Genomic DNA, 23,621 nt, shown 5'->3' with positions numbered 1-23,621 from the left:
GCTGTGCGCCTTGCTCCAAGGTCCTGGTTTAAAGGGAGAGGGGAGCCACAAGCGGCCAATCGACGAAACCGCAGCATGCATGCGTCGAATTGTATTGCGTTAAGGTGCATGCAAAGACATCCCCATAAAGTGGATGGGTGTGTGTGTGTGTGTGTGTGTGTGTGTGTGTGTGTGTGTGTGTGTGTGTGTGTGTGTGTGTGTGTGTGTGTGTGTGTGTGTGTGTGTGTGTGTGTGTGTGTGTGTGTGTGTGTGTGTGGGTTGGCCCGCCTTTACACTGGACTCCATACAAATGCCCTGCAAAAGAGCATGTCCTTACATCTGGCAGTTTGTTTACATTCTGAAGATGGACTTGCATAGCATTGAGTTTGTTCAATGCTATGCAAGTCCAGTTTGTTTACATTCTGAAGATGGACTTGCATAGCATTGAGAAGCAGCTGTACCAGTAAAAGATAATTTGAATAATTTAAATGGAATTTTATGAGAAAAATGCAGTTTCTTTTGATCTGCTGTATTTTTAATTTTTTTTCTTGTAAATTGTGCATATTTCTACAACTGACAGGGAATGGGGGCAGATATATATAACCTCGTACCCAGGCTTTTTAAGTGTCTCGTGCAACAGATTAGGGTAGATATAACGCCTAAACTTAAAAAAATAAATAAAAAATAATATAATAATACAGTGTTCTTACTCTAAATTATGATTCTAAATTGTGATTCTATTCTTGGCCTACACCTGCACAGCGTGTTCTAAGGATACATATTTAACACTGCAGTGACGGCTCTCTGATTTAGGTAGGCTACTTTCTGCACTCGCTATATATTTAGAAATTATTAAATCAACTAAATATTAAATAAGTAAGATATTTCGTTACGTTGGAGAACATCCAAAGGCAGCTGCCCTATGAAAACGTATCCAACATAAAGTTGTTATAAGAGATGGGCCTACTCTAAATCAGTTTCGGCGGCTCCCTATTTGTATGCCACACCTCTAGTCTTCTGTCACGCCCTTTACAGGCTAAATCGGACCAATCGATGACGAGTTCGTGTCCGAAAGGTGGGTTTTCAAAAACGATGTGGTACGTAGTAGAATTGATTGACATGTATATTAGCCCGTATGTGACATTTCATGTTCATATTGTCCAATCCACATTCAGCATGTCAGACAATCCATTTCCTTGAACCAAATAACAACAAGAACGACCTGTCAGTCAGATTGGGAAAATCATGGCTGCTCCCTTGGTTAGGTGGATGAGGGGACTCTACGTTTTCTTTTTAACATGTTTGCTATCCGTCTCAGCTTTCTTGAATTTAGAGGAATTAAACGAAATGAAATATGGTATCCAGATTCTTTCCGATCCAGTCATCATGGGACAGGTGAGCTGATAGTACTTGTTTAGCTAACGCTACGTTAGCTAGCTAGCCTCACCCAGCGAGGAGATGAGCTAATACTAATAGTACTATCAAACAATACCATACAAAAAAACAGATGCTGAAGTAGCTAAAGAACCCAGGACAACTTTGCAGTCAGCTAATCGAATCACGTATGCATGAGATTATGAACGTAATGTGTTAACCAGCTAGCTAGCTTTGTAAACAACATGTCAACAATGATGTTATCTTTTAAGCCGTGCGGTTATGATATGAGGGGCTTATCCTGATGTTTGCCAACTGTACATGTTATGAAACACAGTCACTGTTGCATGGTAGACAGATAGCTGCCAGCTTAGATGGCTAGAGTAACGCTCGTTCAGAAGGAAATGCTGACAGCTGTCAGAGCTGCTGTAGAGAGGGCGTGCATTAACGGCCGATATCCGCACGCTACCGGCGGTTGTGGCAGCGCACGAGACACAGGTCGTTTGTTTTTTCTCCACACAAATAAATGAACTTGTGAGATGCTGCTGGCACAGATCATACCATACCCACTGCTGGTTGAGAGTTGTCTCCTTCAACCCTGTTACAGGGTCACGATTTGGACCAATAATGTGTCATACACAGAAAACTAATTCATCTTATGGTAACATTTTAAATTCAAAATCTAACCACAATAAATTAATCATTTCAGGCCGAGACAGATGAGGTAATGCTGGTTTCTAGCAAATACAAGCAGCTGTATGAGTGTCGTCTCCCAGCCCAGGCTGTGAGGTTTCACCAGGATCCTGCTTCTGAGCCTGAGTCCCAGGGGTACAGCGGGCCAGGCATCCCAGACCTCCTCAAGCCCATGCACAGTGCCCCCTGCCTAGTGAAGGTGAGACACACACACACACACACACACACACACACACACACACACACACACACACACAGACACAGACACACATACAAAATCTCAAAAGGGAAGTCCTGTACAGTCACTTCACTACCCAGTGACAGCAGTGCTGGTGATTGCACTTCCCCTTTATCGACAGTGAAGACTAACATGTCTTCGTTTCAATAGCCTGCCATGTACATATATGCCTAGACAAACATCTACCTGCCAATAAGCTTCCTCACATCACTTTATATATATGAATGTCAATGATCCATTGTTTTAGCCTACGTGTATTATGAAATGTAAAATAAGCTACTACTAGACTGACACATTGTTATTCCCTATGACTACAGACAAAGGACTGGTGGACATATGAGTTCTGCTATGGACAGCATATCAGACAGTATCACCTTGAGGGTAAGATTTCTCCACAACTGTTTTTCTCATTGTTACCTTCACTGGAATGGATGTAAATGGCATAGTCTACCACACTGTCTTTGAGATGACAAAGGATTATGTATGTTTTCGTGTATCTGTCCACAGACACAGAAATTAAAGGGGAAGTTCTATTCCTGGGCTATTATGATTCAGAGTTTGACTGGAGCAATGAAACAGCCAAGGTAACGGTTTGTATGGTCATATACAATCTCCCTCCATCCCCTCATAGGAATTTGTATTCATTTGAATGTGTTTATGTGTTTATAACTCCTATTTTGAATTATATTATATTAGCATACATATCTGATAGAATTGAAAAATCTCCCAACTCTTGTTAAAAATCTCCCAACTCAACTATTTGATAATCATTTTGTTTGGCACCCAAGGTTGTTGAGGTCGGTTTGCATGCTAGGCGGTCATGACTGCTTGTTATCTTTGGAACACAGCATGCACAGTAGCTGTTCTTGTTGTTGACATACTCAGTCAAAGAACAGCATGACCCTGTTGAGCAGAAATTATTGCCTCTCCAGAGACTCTCCAGCTGTGATGATAATAGAATGACAATGGTCTACAATTAGGGTCGGAAATATTTGGACACAATTTTCATAATTTTGGCTCTGTATGCCACCACAATAGATTTGATATGAAACAATCGAGATGCAATTGAAGTGCAGACTTTCAGCTTTAATTCAAGGAGTTGAACAAAAATATTGTATGAAACATTTAGGAATTGCAACCATTGCAACCATAAACATTTGTATACACAGTCTCCTATTTTCAGGGGCTCAAATGTAATTGGACAAATTAACATTATCATAAATAAAATGTTCATTTTTAATACTTTGTCAAGAATCCTTTGCAGGCAATGACTGCCTAAAGTCTGGAATCTATGGACATAACCAAATGCTGAGTTTCCTCCTTTGTGTGTCACATCATCAATAAACACAAGTGACCCAGTGCTATTGGAAGCCATGCATGCCCATGCCATCACACTGCCTCTACCGTGTTTTACAGAAGATGTGGTATGATTCGGTTCATGGGCCGTTCCAAGCCTTCTCCATACTTTTTTCTTCCCATCACTCTGGCACAGGTTGATCTTAGTTTCATCTGTCCAAAGAATGCTGTTCCAGAACTGGGCTGGCTTTTTTAGATGTTTTTTGGCAAAGTCTAATCTGGCCTTTGTATTCTTGAGGCTTATGAATGGTTTGCACCTTGTGGTGAACCCTCTGTATTTGCTCTTGTGAAGTCTTCTCTTGATGGTAAACGTGGATAATGATATGCCTACATCCCGGAGAGTGTTGGCTGGATGTTGTGAAGGGGTTTTTCTTTACCATGTGAAGGATCCTGAATCATCCACCACTGTTGTCTTCCGTGGACGTCCAGGCCTTTTTGTGTTGACGAGCTCACCAGTGCGATCTTTTGTTCTCTGAATGTACCAAACTGTTGATTTGACCACTCCTAATATTGCTGCTATCTCTCTGATGGATTTTTGTTTTGTTTTTGCAGCCTAAGGATGGCCTGTTTCACATGCATTGAGAGCTCCTTTGACCGCATGTTGTGCGTTCACAGCAACAGCTTCCGAATGCAAATGCCACACTTGGAATCAACTCAGACCTTTTATCTGCTTAATTGATAAAGAAATAACAAAGGAATAGCCCACACCTGTCCATGAAACAGCTTTGAGTCAATTGTCCAATTACTTTTGGTCCCTTGAAAAAGAGGGGGCTACATATAAAAGAGCTGTAATTCCTAAACCCTTCCTTCAATTTGGATGTGAATACCCTCAAATTAAAGCTGAGAGTCTGCACTTTAGGCCGATATTCATATATAACTGTAACTTGAATATGTTTTGGTAAACAGCTAAAATAACAAAAATTGTGTCAGAGTCCAAATATATATGAACCTAACTGTATATCCATACAAGAGCAGGCACATACAAACATCAGTTATAGATTATTGTGCTGCAGTGATAGGAGCAAACGTCCAGAAGATGTAGTACACACACTAATTAAGTGATCTCTCTCTTCTTTCTCTTGCTTTTGCTCCTCTCAGGCTTCCAAGCAGCACAGACTGAAGCGCTATCATAGTCAAACCTATGTCAACGGTTCCAAGTGTGACCTGAATGGGAGCCCCAGGGAGACTGAAGTCAGGGTGAGAGAGAATTGGATGACATAATTTAATCTTGGTCAGAGTTCCATATCTTTCCCAGAACACTCTGAATTATTATAATGAAGATCAACAAAGGCATCTGTGTTTGATTTACTGAAAAAGATGAACAGTAAAACTGGAAATGAGTCAATAAACGGATGCAGCTTTAATTCACTGGATGCTTATACTTTATCTTATATTTACCAGTTTGTGTGTGAGGAAGGCTCTGGGGATTATATCATCCGAGTGGATGAGCCCCAGTCCTGCCGCTACGTGCTGACGGTCCATACCAGCCGCACTTGCCAACACCCCTTCCTGCGCCCGCCCTCCACTGCCAAGCCCCAGGGCATCGTGTGCCAGCCGGCCCTCAGTGCCCAGCAGTACATGGACTACGTCAGGGCTCAAGTCTGTGAGTCCGCAGGGGTGTTGGGTCTTTGAAAAGGGTGTCCAGCCTAAATGTTGTATTAACCCTGGACACATGTCCTAATTGGTCGCCTAATTTCAGAAGCCGCAAGGAATAATGCCACCCTCTTCCTTACGCTCTCTCTCTCTCTCTCTCTCTCTCTCTCTCTCTCTCTCTCTCTCTCTCTCTCTCCCCTTCTCTTTCTGTCAGCTGATACAAAGCGTAAAGTGGAGCAGATCTCAGAAGAGCTGAAGAGTCTTGATGAGATGTTGGCTGGTGACAAGGGGACAGATGGCACAGTGGGTGAGATGACCGATGAGTTGGCGTCGCCCACTGATGACCCGGACATCATGGGGTCAGACACAAAAGGTGCATTTTCTAAAAATGGCAGGTGCTCTTATATTCATGTATTGTGATTATGAGCCCATGGTTAGTTTACAGTACTGACTTTATTCATGTACTGACCTTGTGTGAGAGGTGGTGAAAAAAAGATCAGACGGCAGATTTGAGTATAGGTGATGTGGGCCTGGGAGAAACTTTTCATTCAATCATTTCTCAAGGAGGCTTTTCCTGTGCATTACTTTTTGTACTTACATTTACGTCAGAATGTGCCTTGCAATATAATTGGTTCTCCACAAATAAAAAAATAACTTGTAACACAGTTGTACAATGGACCCTTCTTGCTCTGGCCTTCAGAGGCCTTCGTTCCCAGAAGATTGTGGGAGTGCAAGATGGCTTTATTTCTATTGTAAGAGACAAAGACCCATTGTACAAGCAAACACGTTATTCATGAATATGACATTTGACATATTTGAGTGCGAGTATGCATGTATCATCACATATTACAAGGATGCTGCATTAAGCAGGTGAAAACACAGCATCAATCAATCATGACAAATCAGTGTGATCTATTGCTACACTTTGTCCACTCTTAAGTTGACCTAATACCTGACCCTTCACTTATTCAGGTATCCTATTTATTTCAGTTGCAACTACCAATATATGTTCATTTCAAATTGTGTATGTGTGTGCTTGGCCTGTGGGTAGAGTGACTAGTGATATTTTACACAGCACAGATACTTTCTAATACTGATTATTATTTATGTTGCAGGCAAGTAAAAATGCTGATGAATGTGATTGCAACATAGATAATAACAGTGTTGTTTACATATTCCCATTGCATTGGAACAGATGCTGTTGTCACGTCTGATGATACTGTGGATGGAGAGCCAGAGGACTCTGATTTCTGGGAGGGGGTGACGAGGCCAGAGGGTGCCACCGCAACCGACATCCAATCAGAGCATGAGGTACCAAGTGACCGATCTTTTTTATTGTTTTTTATCGTTTTTTTATGTTTACTTCTTCTTATGCGACAAACGTATGTCTCAGTTTTATCTCTCCAACCCTACATTAATGGCTGCTTTCTGTGTCTATGGACAGATACATGAAAACATACAAAATAATTTGTCATGGATGTGTTGTGCACCCATTATTTTTGTTCCTAGATTCGTCCCTTTATTCTGCCTTTGTACCCTTGTAATTATGTCTCAGTCTCGGGGTAACACACATGCTCTAGTGCCTTGAACCCCCACAAGATGGCACTAAAAGGTGTTCTATTTTCACAGGCTGGAGATGATGCCCATGATGATCTGCTCACCGATAATGAGGTCCTAGAGGAAGGTAATGTATTTCACACTGGCCTTACAAACACAAAGATCAATATAACATTATTGTGAACACTCCTCACTGTCAGGTCTAATCCTTGCATTGATTACCTCTCCTGTTTTGGATTTGCAGGTTTTGGAGATGAAAAATTCAACTTCAAAATCATCACAGACCCTGCAGACCTGATGAAATTTGTCCAGCATCTCAAAGAGAGCAACAGAAAGGTAAGAGAACCTTTGTTCAGAATAGTTTACATCGTACATAATTCAGTGATTTCATAATTTGTGCATTTCATTTTATTATGACTCTCTCCCTTACTCTGTTCTCAGAAAGCACAAACTCAGACCAAAACACAACAAGCAGATGCTCACAGAAAAGAGGGGGGAAAGGAGGAGAGGAATAGTGAGGAAGAGGAGGGGGATGAAGATGAGCGTCTGCTGCAGGAGTTTGAAGAGGAAATGGGCGACCTCACTGTGTCCTCTGCCAAGATCGAGGAGATTAAGGAGGAAATGCAGAAGTCGTTTGACCACATCATAGACGAGGTACAGACAGAAGAGATGGCAATGAAATCAGATGAGTCGTTCATTTTGTCTTTAGTTGATATTGATTTTTCATTTGTGATAAACACTATCTGTTGTAGAATTTCTTAATCATTGTCTGGAATTTTACAGGTCTGCAGACTAAGCTGTGCCACCAACTTTTTCATTTGGTACCACCAGCACATGATTTGGTCGCACTAAATGTTATTCATGCAATTGAAAAGAGTGAGAAGGCAAATTATCTTAGAAATTATCTTGCAATTGCATTCAGAGACAACTTCTCCTATGTGTGTGCTAAACTTTCTTCTTGTCATTACAATGGTCTTGCTAATTGCCTATTCTTGATAATACAATCTTTTGATAAATCTTATATATATATATATGCCATTTAGCTGACGCTTTTATCCAAAGCGACTTACATTGCAGTGAGTGCATACATTTCAGTATATATGGTCCCAGCAGGAATCAAACGCACAACCTAAGTGTTGTTAGCGCCACGCTCTACCAACTGAGCCACAGAGGACCACAGAGCAACATCATGACATCACAATTGCATGCAGAAGAAGGCTTCCGGGCAGCATGCGTAACACTGACATTATAGGCCAAGACAAATCATATGGATTTCGAATGGAGAGAACACGTTAAATTAGGCTTTTAAACAACTATCCAAAACAGAATTAAAGAGTGTATACAAATTATAAGGCACCACAGATCATGAGATATCCTGAGAGAAAACCTAAGTGTGTTTTCTTCCTGGACATTTTGTGCTGCTTTGGTGAAAGTCTTCACTCTGTATACATAATGTGCATGCAATAAATAACAGGGCCATATACTGTATTACGATCCCCCAGAACGTATTTCCTGGTCTGCAGAAAGAATCCCCCAGAACGTAATAATTTGGAGACTGTGTTGGTGCACAGTTTGGGGCAGATAGCCTAACTTGCAGAACGAGATTGGTCGTCCTGTAGTTTTCCTTTCCCAACATCAATGTAGCAAATAATTTACTGGCTGATTTATAGTTTTTTTTTCATGATCAGCCTCTCTCTGTATTCCAGGCACAGCAGGAGCTGGAGACTGAGGGGTTAAAGGGAGAGTTTGATCGCACACAGGCCACTCAAACACTGGAGACTACTCTGGACAAGCTGCTGGACCGCCTGGAGGACAAAGAGACCCAGGACCCAGAGGCAGAGCCCCAGCCGGAGGGAGCCCAGAGGGCCAACGACCCAGCCAGGGGAAGCCCCAGCCTGGCCCCACGGCAGCCAGGTAACTGGCCTCTCACTCACCTCACTCTTGATGACCGGGTCTATGTGTGCATCTACATACTGTGGATATTCATTCATGTAGATGTTGGTCATAAAGTCATCTCATGTTCAGTACTCAGAGACATGTTGTTTAAGCTCAGGAAAGACCCAAACAACTCTAGGCTCTACTGGTGTACTGATAGGACAGCAGTCTAACAATAATAGAGCAAGGCTATCATAGACTACCATCAATATGCTAAATTACCATAACTTGGCTTTTTCTAGCCAATTGCCACTGTCGCCTAAGATATACCTGTTGGAGGATTAGAAAAGAGGCTTGTAATTGTGAAGTCATCTGGAAATCCATGTGAAAATGCACCGTACAATTGAATTGAAGTTTGGCTCCTACGTCCTGCCGTACACCCTGCTGCCCTACACACTTGTGTTGTCCCTCTTTTGTTCCGTCACCCCCAGACCAAGCGGCTGACGACCATGTTAAGATCAGAATTACTAAGTATAAGACGGGCGGCAGCCCTGATGGGGAGGTCAAAGTTCAGGAGATGGGAGAAGGAGACCCCCAGTGGCAGCACATTAAGGACGTGGTTAAAGAGCAGCTAGAGAAAGCGGGACTGAAGGCCGAAGGTAGGAAGGGGCGTGCCCGAAAAACACACGGCCTGTCTCTCTTCTGTCTGCTATCTATAGCATACAATCATATCACTCTCTTCTCATCTCCTCGGCCTATTTGGGTTGTGTTCCAAAAATAGAAGGGGCTCCCTAATAACACAGACAATCACACACAATCACCTCTATCACATCTATTCAAAATCTTCAAGCTTTGTAGCCTGATATCCCCACTTCTCAGGTGGGAAGAGTAGGAAGGTGCTAGAAGGGCAATGCTTTGGTGGAGAGTGTTCTGAAGACGCTACCGCGTGTGAGGGATAGCTGCTGTCTTTTGAGAAAAGGTCAAGCCGTTAAAAATGGGCGACACTTTAGGCTTCACATGCGGAAATGTAAGGGTACGTTTGAGATGCAATGGTTCCACCCATATTCATGGTCTGTCTTTCATGCACTTTCCATGTCCTGTTTCTCTGTGTGTTTGTTGACCTTAACTATTGATTTAAGTAAGTGCCGTGTTTGTGAGCATATATGCTTAGGTGTCTCAGAGACTGATGTTTATTTGCCAATGTCTGTCTGGTGTCTCTGTACTTGTGCAGGGGTGATGGGTGTGTTGTATTTACCTGTCTGCATGAGTAAGGGTGTGTAACTTAGCTAGTCCTTTTTTTCATTAGGTAAAATTGAGGTGAAAATATTAACACGGAGGACAGCAGAGGAGGCTGGGGACCAGTGGCTGACTGAAGAAGACACAAAGTCCTTCAGGGAGCTGCTTATCAACCTACTGGTAATTTAAAAAAAAAAAAAAAAAAAAAAAAAAGAAATGTTTATGTTAAGCACAGGTTGGTTTATTTTAGCATTGAAAGAGATTGCCATTGATGTGGGCAGGTACAAGCACACCAACCAAACGTACTCAATTGCAATGTAAGTAAATGTGTGCCATAATCTGCTAATTCCTTTGTCACTCAGACAGGAGGCACAGAGGAGGTTTACAAGGAACAAAAGAGGCAGCAGGAGCTGGAGAACAACTATAGGTTTGTGTGGGGAGAGTCGCAGGATGAGGCCCAGTCCACCAGTGCCTCTGATTCGGAAGATGTGGAATTATGAGTTGTGGGAGTCTTTTCCTTGCCGTGGGAACCAAGCACCTGTGAAGGCTAGAAGTCAGGGAGTTTCCCTCTCATCCATCAGAACTCTGAACCTAATACAAGGTCTCTGCAGCCACTGAGCCCTAGCTCATAAAAAAAACAGTGACCACAGAAACACCTGTTTCCACACTCAGAAATGTGTTTTGTTCACATCAGACATCATTTGTACCTTGCACAATGAAATCCAAATGTCTCAGCTGTGGTAGTGTAGTAGTGTCAGGGTTTGTTTTCTCCCCTCTTTTGTGGACGGTAATTTCTATGTCTTAAAAGACATAATTTCAATACCTGTAACTATCAGCTAATATGAGAGAGAGGTGGAAAGCGCCATGGACTGGACAATATGCACTTGTGAAAATTTTTCAATGACTTGGACTGAATATGAGGTTTAATTTAACATCTCTACAGAATGTTGATGCCAGTTCATTGTGTAACCAGAGCAGGAGCGTAAATACTCTGTATTTGTCTGCTGCATGTCACTGAGGTAATCACGTCAGTGGGTGATGCAATGGAGGAAATAACAAATGTGAAAAACTAGATGGATATATTTGCATAAGGGGCAATGTTCTATTCACTATTCCTTGGTTAACTAAGTGTTTAAGGTTTGGAAAGGACAAAAGAAACAGCAATTTCAGCTTCTGAAGGTCAAACCACATTTAGATATATTTTGAATTCAAACCAGTGTGATTTTTTTTTTTTAAGCTCTTTTGACTATTTAAGTTAATTTGGTATTTGTCAATGGATATGCTTGTTGAAACATTGACCATACTCCATGCATACATTTTCTTTCTGGAAATGTTGAATTTATGCATTTATCAACAATGGGACTGGAAGTTTAGAGTAATTTTATGTAAGAAATGGTGTGATGGCATTTATACACTTAAGGGATTTGAAACCAAATGATACTAGAACGAGTCCTGTGATTGGATCAACATCTGCCAACTTTATGCCAAAGTCACTATCTTGGCATAGGAGCACTGAAAAAGGAAAGTGCAATGCCAATCAAATGCAGAATTAACCAAAAATAATAACCCCTCAAAGAATTTTTTATTGTAGCCAAGGTTTGTTCAGAGTTGTAAAAGGGCTTAATATGTATATTTTCTGAGTAATTGTAGCTCCTTAAAATCTGGAAATAATTTTGCTTCAACATGTGAGGGGATTATTTTTGATTGAGTTAGCGAAGATCATTGTAAGCACCCTTCCTTGTGGTTTGAGGGGTGTAATTGGGTGAAGATGTCAAACAGATCAAATTTTGTTACATTGTAAATTCTTGTACACCAAGTCACTTTGAGCTGCCTTGTAAAGTCTTTGTATACTCATACTTCGCTAATGTAAATTAAAGATCTTAGAAATACACTGTCAAGATTTTTCTGTCAACAGTGTGTTCATATATCTTGGTGAATCTTCTAATGGTTGTAAAGGGAAACAACAATTTTGTGTTTAATTTGTTTAATTGCTAATTGTTTACCACACATTCTTGCTTAGTTTTCGGCTTACACACTTTGGCAAAATAATCTTATGCTCATAGGCATTAGATCCATTGTTGGCTTAAGAGCACCCACAGAGGCAACATCCTGCATAATGTGACTTACATTTTACAAGTTGGCCCTATCACTCACATCTTACTGTACGTGTCACCTGTCAATTAAATGATTGGTTGTGCTTGTTCCGAGTACATGCAATGGTCCAATAGGAATGTTATATAGTTGAAAGGGTGGGAACTAGGCAACTAAACAACCTGCTAACCAATACGAGTCGTACTGACACTTCTGGTCTTGCGTGTCTATCCAAGTTGGCGTTTCCTGTAACATTAGCTCGCCACCCGTAAAAACAGGTTTTTCTTGTGATGTGAGTTTTTCTTTTTTTTTTTTTTTACTAACAAGCAAATCTTTTAATATAGACTAAATCGAGATTGGTTTTGGATGATACTTGGAATTTCTGTCGCTGTCATTTACTTTACTTCACCATGCTACTGATAGCTAACGTTAGCTGGCCAAAAGGCTATTATAGCGACCATAGTAGCTAGCCCACAGTGTTAGCCTGGCTTCGGACATCGCAGGCTGTAGCTTGCTACCTCCTGAACGGCAAGTAAAACGTTGTATCTTATTTTGTTTTGATGTAATATGTGGCCAGTGCTATTGTGGTCGTGAACGAATCGATTGGTATTTGGAGCCATAACTGACTTTTCCTACAGTGGACTTTAGCTACTAGTTAGCTAGCAGTGGCAAGTTCTCTTTTTCACAGTTCTCCGGTTAATTGTTCTAAAACTCGATAGACTCGTCTGGTGGTCTGACGAGCACTAACCAATATAGGTGACCAACAATGGTATGATAAAGTTTGATTATTGTTGTCCAGAGATATGAACAAACATCAGCTCATTGCTAACTATGTGAAGATGTGATTACAGACGCTCATATTAACAACAACTACTACTACTAGTTTTATAGGTCCATATTGCTCGTCTTTGCAATTTAGGTGGTCATAGATTTTCTGAACATTTCTACATAAGAACATAGGGCACTTTATACAAAGTGGTGGCCTATAAAAATTGCCATTCCCAAACACATAGTTAAAAGCAAAAGGTTGCTGAATGGTTGAACCGAGATCCTTGGTACAACACTCTTTACTTTACGTATCACTCTCACTCTAACTTCTTGTCCTTGCTATTTTTAAAAGAAAAATTAAATCATTAGTCTAATAATCTGTTTAATTCATTGATTCATCTGTACAGCCCTAATTTGAACATTAGGGCTTTCTGACTCATGCTCAGCATGCCTGTGTTTCTGTCCTCATGGCCAGCATTCCTGTAAATGCCTGCCAAATCTTAGTTTCTCATTACCTTCCTCTCTCTCTCTTGCTCCCCAGGTCTCTGCACATATTGATTAAGTGTGAGTCACATTGTTTGTAGTTCATTATGAAGGCCCTGGGCTCGAGGTGCTCCTTCTACGTGGGCTTCCTTGTGGGGACCTGCACACTGTATGTGTTCCTGCATCAGGTGTGGTTTGAAGAGAGCTTCTCTGGACATCAGCCCGATGGCCTTGACAACACAGAGCCTCAGCTAGATGAACTGGAGGAGGAGTTGAAGAACTGGAAGAAGGAGAGGTCTGCCCTCTTTAACTTGAACCACCCTCACCACAAAGGTACAGCCGTTTTATTATCTCAGTATTTCTCTTGACAGATGGCAAATGACTTGACAAAGCATACACTAGAAGGTGTAGCCTAGGTATGGATGACACACCTTATTCCATTTGTAAATGTACGTAACCTTTGATCAGATGCGGCTGGGTTTGGGTAGGTAGAACACGGAAGTCATTACATTATGTTTTTTTTGTGTTTGCTGTCTTTTAAGACACACCTTACAGAAACAGGTTTTAAAGAAAGGTGAGTTGCAGAGAGTGACAAACAAGGCTCATATTGCCTGGTCTCCTCCACATGACTGGAGATCAGTGTAATGGCTTGGCTTCCATTCACAAGGTGTTATGATATGTGGTTGTCTATTCTATTTGTGGCATGGCTTTGCTGTGTCATTTGCCTGTATCATTCTACACATCCCCTTATTGTTGAATCAAGTCCTGTAAAACAATCAATCAATTAGGCACACCAATATGCATACACTGCGCCTCACATTCATATGAAGTATAAGCAATTAATTGTCACCATCTCCCTCCCACTTCAGGTGAGGACAGTCGTATAGCAGATGAGCTGTACAAGAAGGTTCGCATCCTGTGTTGGGTAATGACGGGTCCCAAAAACCTGCAGACGAAGGCTCGCCACGTGAAGGCCACCTGGAGCCGCCACTGTAACATAGTGGTGTTCATGAGCTCCGTGGACGACGTTGATTTCCCCACCGTGGGGCTTGGCACTAAGGAGGGCCGCGACCAGCTCTACTGGAAGACCATCCGTGCCTTCCACTACGCCTACGAACACCACGCCGACGAGGCTGACTGGTTCCTCAAGGCCGACGACGACACCTACGTGATCGTGGACAACCTGCGCTGGGTGCTGGCCAACCGCACGCCCGAGGAGCCCGTCTACTTTGGCCGGAGGTTCAAGCCCTACACCAAGCAGGGCTACATGAGTGGCGGGGCAGGCTATGTGCTGAGTAAAGAGGCACTGAGGAGGTTCGTGGAGGGCTTTAAGACAAAGGTGTGCACCCACACCACCCCCGTGGAGGACCTGGCCATGGGGCAGTGCATGGAGAAAGTGGGGGTGAAGGCAGGGGACTCCAGAGACACCATCCATAGGGAGACCTTTCACCCCTTTGTCCCCGAGCAGCACCTCACATCCAAGTTCCCCAAGAGCTTCTGGTACTGGAGCTACTGCTACTACCCTATCTCAGAGGCAAGTACAGGGGCTCAGGCCAGGGGCTGTTAGGGCTGGATGAGAACATTACATGGGTTACAACTTTCAACTTTTTTTTTTATTACATAATTTACACAACACTTATGTATTTACATTTATCTTCAACAAAGACGCAATCAAATAGCTGTAGGCATATGTAAGTGTCTATTAATGTGCAATCAAATAGCTGTAGGCGGATGTCAGTGTCTGTTAATGTGCAATCAAATAGCCGTAGGCGTATGCAAGTGTGCCTCTCCTTACGACATCTTATCTCCCTCACTTGATTTGTCAACACAGTATTGTTTGTTTTTCGTATTAGAGACACTTGTAAGCATTGTTTGTTCAACAAGCAGAGAGGTGCTAGGAGGTTTGGGTGTACATAACATATACATTATGTTGGGTGTACATTTCCTCCCTAACTCGCTTCCTCAGTCTTAGGTAATTATATGGATTACTGTTACTTGTTTAAAAAAGCAGGTGGGTAGAAAGTACTGTTCAGCAGTTTATTGATGTTTTGATTACATATGCACACACTTAATAGAATAGGTAATGACTGTTAAAAGAGCAGTTTCTAACATAACAGACCTTCACAATCAACTTTACTTCATTCATCTGCATCTTGTCTTGTTGATTGACACCCCGCCCTCCATCCTGGGTAATATATACACACACATTTCTCTGCTTGCTCTAATGCTGTTCTTTTCTTGCTGTCTCCAGGGTGCCAACTGCTGCTCAGACCTGTCTGTGTCTTTCCATTATGTGGATCCATCACTTATGTACTTGTTGGAGTACTACATCTATCACCTGCGTGCCTTTGGCTACAAGTATCGCTACCAGCCCCCGGCTCCCCTGGGCTATAAGACTGAGGGGTCAGATGTGGCCTTGGACATGGCGGAGAGGGGAGACGCCAAAGAGCCGGCTGCCTTAGAGAAGGAGAGGGGAGAGGAGGATGATCCGTCCAGGACAAACGGGAAAGAGGGCGTTAGGCGTTCTGTGGACAAAGACCCGTCTGCTGTTTTACAGGACAAGAAGCAATAGCGGCCTTTTGGTGTGCGTGTGCGTGTTTGAACCACTGTCTTAAGACACATTTTTATTGTGATTAAAGCAATTCCATGCATAGCTACAGTTGTTGTGAAAAGGTCATTTCCAGGAGTGACATTCACAAAGTTGAAGTGCAATGGAACACTAACAGAGCCTGTTTGACACCCTTGAGGCACTTAGCTAGAGCTGGGAGATCAGAAACTGGTCTTGTCAGATCTGCTTTATTTCTGATTTATTGTGGGATCAGCCTAAGCTCTTAGGCGTTGAAAACAAAGGTTTAAGATCAGTGAAACTGATATAGAAACAAGTGAAAATGTTGTCACTGACTGTCTGCCAGTAGACATACTGAAGACCAGCTCCTTTGGCCCACTCATGCTTATAGACAGTGATTGTCACCCCCCCCCCCACCCCCACCCATCAACCCCATCAGCTTGTGCCTTGTAAACCATGATTGTATGCACTGTCAGCTGCACATGACTCTGCACTGTGACTGTCTAATAATGAGAATCATGTATTGAGAGGAAGGAGATCTTGTAGTTGGTTTAGTATTGTCCCACAGATGTAGGCGGTATGAAGGCCTTAGGACCTTGGGCAGCATATCTGTGCATGGCCAGTAATTTTCTCTATCCCTCAGAATTGTTTTCATTTGATCAGTGAGAACAGTTTTTTTGCACCGTGCTTTAAATTCAACAATATTGTGTATTTTGCCTGATCCAGGCAACGGTATGGTAGATGTGATTTAGTTGTGGATGAGATGTGATTGTGGATGGGATATTATATCGAATGTGTATTGATTTTAGGACCTTTCATGATTTAGCTAAGCTCTTTTATCATTTTCAAACCAAACACAGATTAATAAAGTTTTTTATGGGATTATTTTGTGGGAGATGACCAAACATGGGTGGGGGACCTCAGTTGTAATGTGATGTCATTGGCTGGTGTCACTCTATGGTTGATTTTGTTAGTCAATGAATCATTGTGTTATTATTATACACTACATTATATATTATGTATACTGTTTTACATACAGTACCAGTCAAAAGTTTGGACACAGCTTCTCATTCAATGTTTTTTTTTTTTTTTTTTTTTTTTTATATTATTTTCTACATTGTAGATTAATATTGAAGACCTCAAAACTATGAAGGAATACATATGGAATTATGTAGTAAACAAAAAAGTGTTAAACAAACCCGGATATGTTTTATATTTTAGATTCTTCAAAGTAGCCACCTCTTGGCAAGTTTGTGTCCAAACTTTTGACTGGTACTGTAAGTGTAAATATGTTTTGGGTGAGGTGAGCCCTTCGTTGTCCTTTGCAACAATAAGCTGGACTTTGTCTTCTCATCTTCAATTCATAATAGCTATCATCATGCCTAATAAACTGGCCTGTATCTTCTGTGAATGTTAACTATGTCTACATGAGATGGTAGCTCTTCTCTCTGTACATGAGCTAACCATTCTGTACCAAACCTGTTGCCTGTGTATGGGTCAGTCACAATTGCACAAATGGGAGAGGAGGGGTAGTAGGCGTATGATACTGTATTTTACATGATAGACTACATTATAATAACAGATATATTTTAGACACATGGCAGCCTGTATTCAGACCGATTGTAACTCCTTCAGAGATTGATATCTTGTAAAATCACCAACAGGAATGACTGGAAATTTGACCCCCAGTATTTAATTATATTTCTGTATACAGTATGTTCCCCCTCTCTCTCTCTATGTGCTGTTCACTTTATGAAGTAACATTTTACAAAACTGCTCAAACCCTGCACAGTGAGAGGCAGGTGCCGGGAAGGTTCACTGCTGTATTACAGATGCATCTGTACCATCTTACCATTTTTTTTTTTTCTCCAGATTTGGCCATACTGATTGTATAAGGTTAGGATCAATGGATGTGAGTTTCTCCTGCTCAGATAACTGCCTGGTAACAGTCTCACTGACAATCCATCTCGGACGTCGTCTTGATCTTGTAAAAGGGAATGATGTACAGAACTGTATTTACTGTATTTACTGTTTATTTATGTTGGCAGAAATAGCACAATGTGACCATTTCCATCAGTGCGTATGTGTGTGAGAGAGAGTGTGTACTGTATCTGCTGTGAGAGTGACAGGATTGTGTCCGTAAAATCTAATCAATAAAAAGGTACTTTACCTAGTATATTAAAGAAATATTTTTTTTACTGTACCTTTGTGGTATATGTGTACCTCATTTTGTTTAAATAAGAAGGTCATAGCCACATCGAATACTTTGAGGAGGGTAAGGAAGTTACACAGCTCTCAGAAAGGTTCACATTTTACCAATCTATATGGCTGAGCAATGAAGTGAACACGAAAACATCTTAGAATCTTAGAAATTATTACTGTGAAAGCAGCACAAAGGTAGGTTCCAGAAGTTACAGACAGTATATTATTCAAATGTATATATTATCATATTCAGTATGACAGACAATAACATAAGAATAACATTAAATACAAAAATAACATATGTGCATTACAGACATCTTTCCATTCTCCTCAGTGAACCACATAATAGCTATTGGTGACATGGTAAGATGATGATTTCTTTCCTTCCAAGGAAATGATATTTAATGCAAATCAGGATATGGAAATGAAGTGTACAGTCTCGCTTGGTGCAGTGCTGTGATGGGTTGAAGAGGAAAAACATCTTGTTCTACACACTACGTTGAAACCTGAGCAGAGATATATAGAGAAACAGATGGAGAGCAAAACACTGGTTAGACACAGCACCACCAAACACCATAGCAAGGCTAGTACAGGGCTGATCGTTTACACCATCTCGAACTAGAAGCTTTCTGCTAGAGACAGTTATCAGTGTTGCACTGATTTCAATGACTGAGATGATCAGGCATGAAGAGTTCTTTTTGGGTAAAGCTCTCACATGCAAGAAGCCCCACTTACCTCAGTCTGCCTTCCTTGATGAAAATGCCTCCTCTTGGCTGTAGGTATTCCTCTTTCCTCCAGGGATGAGGGACGACTATTACCACACAGAGATCAGTAAGACAGTTGACAAACACCAACATATTGTACAGCAATTATCTACTTTGTTCTATAGAAATGCAATTATACCAATGGGTTTAAACCAAGTCGTCTTTTAATGGGTTTAAACCAAGAAATCGGACCCAGTCTTTGACTGCAATTTAACTTAAAAGCCACTGGAGGGCAGACTGACTTCAGGGTTTCCTCCAATATTCACCTGATCCGGAGCTCCTGCGACCCAGGAGACCAACAAAGATGTCATCCATGTCTCCTATGCAGAAGATGAAGGGCCAGTTTATAAAGTCATAACATATAATAAGTAACATTTTCATGAACAAAATTTGGATGAACAACAACAACATGTTCTTACTTTTTCGTGACGGAAGGGGATTTATACCTGGAAAAAAAGATGATCACACATTATTGAAGATAGCCTAATAATTATATCTACTGTAGGCTACAGATATACATAGATACCTAAGAAACCATATGATGCTTAACACATGCGGAGCAGTCAATTAGTTACCTATCCACTCACATAAAAGTTAAATAATGTTATACAAGCCAACTCTGTTCAGGAGAAAATTCAAATAAACTATGTTTAGGCTATTGTGCGCTAAAGAATAGCAAATGGGTTGTTACCAAGAGGATAACATGAAAATCTGAAGAAAAAAAACACTCCCTGATTGGCAGCTTTAGGAGCAATGAGAGAGGCGCCCTCCACGACCAAGATAGACATGACTCTCACCTGCGCTTCTCCTGCCCATCAGACCCACAAAGCTGTCGTAGTCAATGTCTCTGTACCTCTTCATATTTGTGAAATCATTGGTGTGGTAGTCCGGACTGTTCTGAGAGATCAGAGAGACGAAATCAGGCAAAGCGCGTAATTTTATTTGTAGGCTATCCATCATTACTTATATTTTAAAGTATTTTGGTTTGAACATGCACAACCAACTTTTTAATTACAAGGCAGTTAATTCTGAGGAAAATGAAAAATCCAGAGCTTTCTTGACCTCTGAAGAAATTCAATCTCCTACCCTACCTCAAGCATTGCGTTGTAGGAGTCCTCGTCACACCTTGACTCCATGGGCCAAGAGATGAGGATCACCAGGAAAGACAATAATGCGAGCGTCCAGCTGTTTCCAATCATCTTTGGCTGTTCTCCGCAAACTGGGGCTAAAATCAGTCAATGACACAACGGTGAGAACAAATTACAACCTTAAGTCAGAGTATAGGTATTTCTAATGCTGCTGAAACATTGACAAATACAAGATTTTATGTATTATATTGACAGTAGCCTACTAATAACATATAACACTATAACAATTGCAGGCAATAGCGGTGGTCTTTCCTCATCCCCGTAAAATGTCAGTAATAGGTTGGACCATGGGTTGGAACTTCCCTCTGCGCTCCTTGTCTTTAGTGCGCTTGTTGAAGCGCGATTTAGCACATCCCTACTGTATCATTAGGAGAGTTTAAATGAGTGAGAGTTCACAAAATCTAGCGTCTTGTGTTTCATAGACAAACATGACAGAATAACATGGCTGTATTTAACAGTGGTTTAATGTTTTTTCTTCTTAATTTCATGATAAATGGATTGACTAATGATAATCAATACAAAGCTTAAAGCCTTTAACTACAATAATTAACTACATTAACAATGTAAATGCATGCAGTAAGAATAGGCTACAGTTCAGCTTTACCTGTTAATATTACGCCGATAACAGAGAGAAGCTGACGACGAAGTCCTAACGTCTTTAAAGCATTTAGGCTATACAGTGAAAATAAAATGTCCACTCCCAACGTCGAAATAGCGCTTCAATCTCTGCAATGTCCTACCATTTATTATATGACACAGGAACGTACTAGTGATCCAATCAGAGTTCGACCCCCCCCCCCCTCTCTTTCTCTCATCATACCAAGCAACAGGTGCATGACATCATAAACACTGTAAAACTATATTTTACATGCACATTTGTTGTAAAGTAGAATGTATACACAACTAAAATAAACTTTTAAAACTATTTTACAGTTCTGTCTCCTCTGATAATGTGGCACTAATTTAACACAGTTGGCAACTATAATAGTACTTTGTGGTGTTGGCTTCAATTAATCTCAAATAAACCAACAGTAGTTAGTTTATCATGTTGCCATGCACCAAAAACCAGGTAAACAGCTGACTATAAAAAGGAACCAACATTTTCACACTTGTTTCATTTGATGGTCATTCACTGTGCATTACTGAACTGTTCAGACCAGGTGATTCTAACCATACAGCACCAGTCAAAAGTTTGGACACAAACTTGCCAAGAGTGCAAAGCTGTCATCAAAGCAAAAGGTGGCTACTTTGAAGAATCTAAAATATAAAACATATTCTGGTTTGTTTAACACTTTTTTGTTTACTACATAATTCCATATGTGTTCCTTCATAGTTTTGATGTCTTCAATATTAATCTACAATGTAGAAACACCATTGAATGAGAAGGTGTGTGCAAACATTTGACTGGTACTGTACATATCAATTTGCTTTCTTAACTTCGTTTAAACAGTTTCCTTTGGGTTGAAGTCAGTAGTGGGGAACTGAGTGGTGTAGCTTCGATCCTTGATGGTGAAGGGTGGCATTGACATGAGTCATTGGTGAGCCATGAGCCATGTAAGTATGTAGAATACAACGCACTGCTTCAAATTTGCAGTCTTGATTTCAGTCTTGGCTGCGTTTTCGATTCGTTTTCGAGACGATTCGATTTTGCTGTCTCATTGTGTTCAGGTAAAAGGGTCGCTGTGGTGTGGGATTGAGGCCACGGTTCTCTGAGGACGTCTGTCTCAGATTAATCATCTTCCGTCTTTCACTGCTATTTCCCTTTTTTGTGTTGATACTGATGAAAGTGTGCCAAAAGTGAAGTGACCGTGACATTTCCGGGCAAAGAAATGAGTCAACCATTGAATGAGGAGAACATAATAAAGCCCGATGCATCCTTGAGATCGATGGAGAAACAGTTAATTATGCCATTGAGGGCTGGCTGCAGTAGCCATTGAGTCTATACAGTATGTACCCAACTGCCGGCACAGGTCACCTTATAGGGCTTTCTATGAGCTTGTTAACTGTAGGTCTGTAGAAATACTATATTGTGTTACTTTTTATGAAGAGGTTACTTGGTTCAGTCAGGCGTCAGAAAATGAGTCAGTTTCGCTGGTCTTTCAATGGTAGGTGCTTGCGCACACACACAGACACACACAGACACACGCACATTTTAAATTAGAGGCACACATGTCGGTGCACTCAAGGTCTATTTGATCCAATTTTTATGTAACAGTCACTCGGGCTCTAAGCACATTAGTGTTTGACAAGTTTATTACTTCGGAGGCTGCTGGAAATGGATGCCTGAATGATTTCTGCTACGAGGGAAAACTCTCTCCTGTATCCTTGGGAATGATACAGTTGACAGACTCATATTGACCCGCTCAAAATTGGCCACAGAGATGGTATTGTATGGCTGATAAATGGAGAAAGGGAGGCTCCAAGAAGCTCATGTCTTCTGCAGACAGCTGCTGGACCCATACAGCAGTTTCAGGGGTGTTATAAAAAGCATAATAAAGGCACCGATCCACAGTGATTTACTCTGTTATTCATGAATAGAATGATATTGTTCACATGCCTAAATAGGTGTTTTTCCCTCTTCCTGAAATTCCAAGGGAACAGTAGAAGTGATATTGTTCTGTACAGTGGGTAGTCAGAGTTATCCTTGAGATAGAGAAAGAGTGTCTGGGTGATTTGGTGTGAAAGAGATAGCAAGAATGAGTGTCTGGCTGGTTTTGTGGGAAAGAGATTTGAGTTCAGATGTCAGTCTTTGTGCACCTGTTGCGAGTGTGGGTGGGTGTGCTGCCTTTGAGTGTGTGGACTCTGCTCTTAGGCATGTCAGCCTGCTCTGCTCTCCCGGGGACCGGACGCTGCTGGTGTCTTTTCACATTGTCGCCAGGATGTCAGACGTAAGTGGGAGCAGAAAAACACCCACACGCTCACAGGATTGATGACCAATCCACCTTTCTACCGCAACTGCCATCCATAACCGCCCTCCCGCCTCCACTAACGTAATTACACTCAGTTCATAACATGAATTACGCCTGGGTTTAAATCCATTTACCCTAGAGCAGAGTTACAGTGTTGTAATAATACGAAAATGAATAAGTATATTAGGCTTTCCATTGCCGGTACACCACACACACACACACACACACACACACACACACACACACACACACACACACACACACACACACACACACACACACACAGACACCCACACACACACATACACACACACATCCAGGACAGGTGACAAGGGAAGAGATAACATGATGACTAGACTCACGCTTCCCACAGATTAAACCATAATAACAGATAACCATGTTACTAAGGTGATGTATCAGTCTCTTTCTGTAGATAGATAGATAGATAGATAGGTACTTTATTGATCTCCGGGGCAAAATTACGCATTAAAGCAGCTCATATCACCTCACATGCGTCTGCTAAATGCCATAAATGTAAATGTAACAAACAACAACAGCAAAATAAAGTGACAATAGAATAATAGAATAAAATAAAATAGACATCTGAAACATTATATACAGTAAGAACAGTCCAGTATGATTTAACATCCCCCAGCCTGACTCTGATCACCCCGATCAAGCCAGCCGGAGGAGGAGTTGTACAGTCTTATTGCGGCAGGCAGAAAAGATCTCCTATAGTGCGCCTTAGTGCAACAAGGTTGTAATAATCTGTTGCTAAAGGAGCTTCTC

The 23,621-nt window shown here is 41.4% G+C and overlaps 2 protein-coding genes across 4 annotated transcripts; both read left to right on the top strand.

Annotated features, from left to right (window-relative positions):
• Positions 1 to 1,224: 1,224 nt before the first annotated feature.
• Positions 1,225 to 11,790, top strand: os9 (OS9 endoplasmic reticulum lectin; the record flags this gene model as incomplete). Of its 2 annotated transcripts, XM_083668993.1 has the most annotated exons (15): positions 1,225 to 1,374; positions 2,063 to 2,245; positions 2,602 to 2,665; positions 2,792 to 2,868; positions 4,739 to 4,837; positions 5,042 to 5,243; positions 5,448 to 5,606; positions 6,429 to 6,544; positions 6,863 to 6,917; positions 7,035 to 7,126; positions 7,232 to 7,444; positions 8,497 to 8,704; positions 9,157 to 9,324; positions 9,972 to 10,081; positions 10,264 to 11,790. In XM_083668993.1, 15 exons carry the CDS (start codon positions 1,225 to 1,227, stop codon positions 10,399 to 10,401), a joined length of 2,034 nt encoding a protein of 677 aa, XP_083525119.1. In that variant the 3' UTR covers positions 10,402 to 11,790. The 2 variants fall into 2 exon arrangements, with proteins under 2 accessions (XP_083525119.1, XP_083525120.1); XM_083668994.1 differs by lacking the exon at positions 9,157 to 9,324.
• A 316-nt stretch (positions 11,791 to 12,106) lies between these two features.
• Positions 12,107 to 18,012, top strand: c1galt1lb (core 1 synthase, glycoprotein-N-acetylgalactosamine 3-beta-galactosyltransferase 1, like b). Of its 2 annotated transcripts, none has more exons than XM_083667496.1 (4): positions 12,107 to 12,284; positions 13,302 to 13,576; positions 14,113 to 14,777; positions 15,495 to 18,012. In XM_083667496.1, exons 2-4 carry the CDS (start codon positions 13,351 to 13,353, stop codon positions 15,813 to 15,815), a joined length of 1,212 nt encoding a protein of 403 aa, XP_083523622.1. In that variant the 5' UTR covers positions 12,107 to 12,284; positions 13,302 to 13,350; the 3' UTR covers positions 15,816 to 18,012. The 2 variants fall into 2 exon arrangements, with proteins under 2 accessions (XP_083523622.1, XP_083523621.1); XM_083667495.1 differs by having other exon boundaries at positions 12,107 to 12,520.
• Positions 18,013 to 23,621: the final 5,609 nt, after the last annotated feature.

The sequence above is a fragment of the Argentina silus genome, assembly GCF_951799395.1.
Source record: "Argentina silus genome assembly, chromosome: 4".
Lineage (NCBI taxonomy): Eukaryota > Metazoa > Chordata > Actinopteri > Argentiniformes > Argentinidae > Argentina > Argentina silus.
Note: the sequence above shows the minus strand (reverse complement) of the source record. Positions and strands in the feature narration are given on the sequence as shown.

Excerpts from the sequence above, each read along its gene's own strand:
- c1galt1lb (XM_083667496.1), top strand. The coding sequence starts at position 13,351 with ATGAAGGCCCTGGGCTCGAGGTGCTCCTTCTACGTGGGCTTCCTTGTG. Across the intron at positions 13,577-14,112 it reads GAACCACCCTCACCACAAAG|GTGAGGACAGTCGTATAGCA; the intron begins GTACAGCCGTTT and ends CTCCCACTTCAG. Across the intron at positions 14,778-15,494 it reads GCTACTACCCTATCTCAGAG|GGTGCCAACTGCTGCTCAGA; the intron begins GCAAGTACAGGG and ends TGCTGTCTCCAG.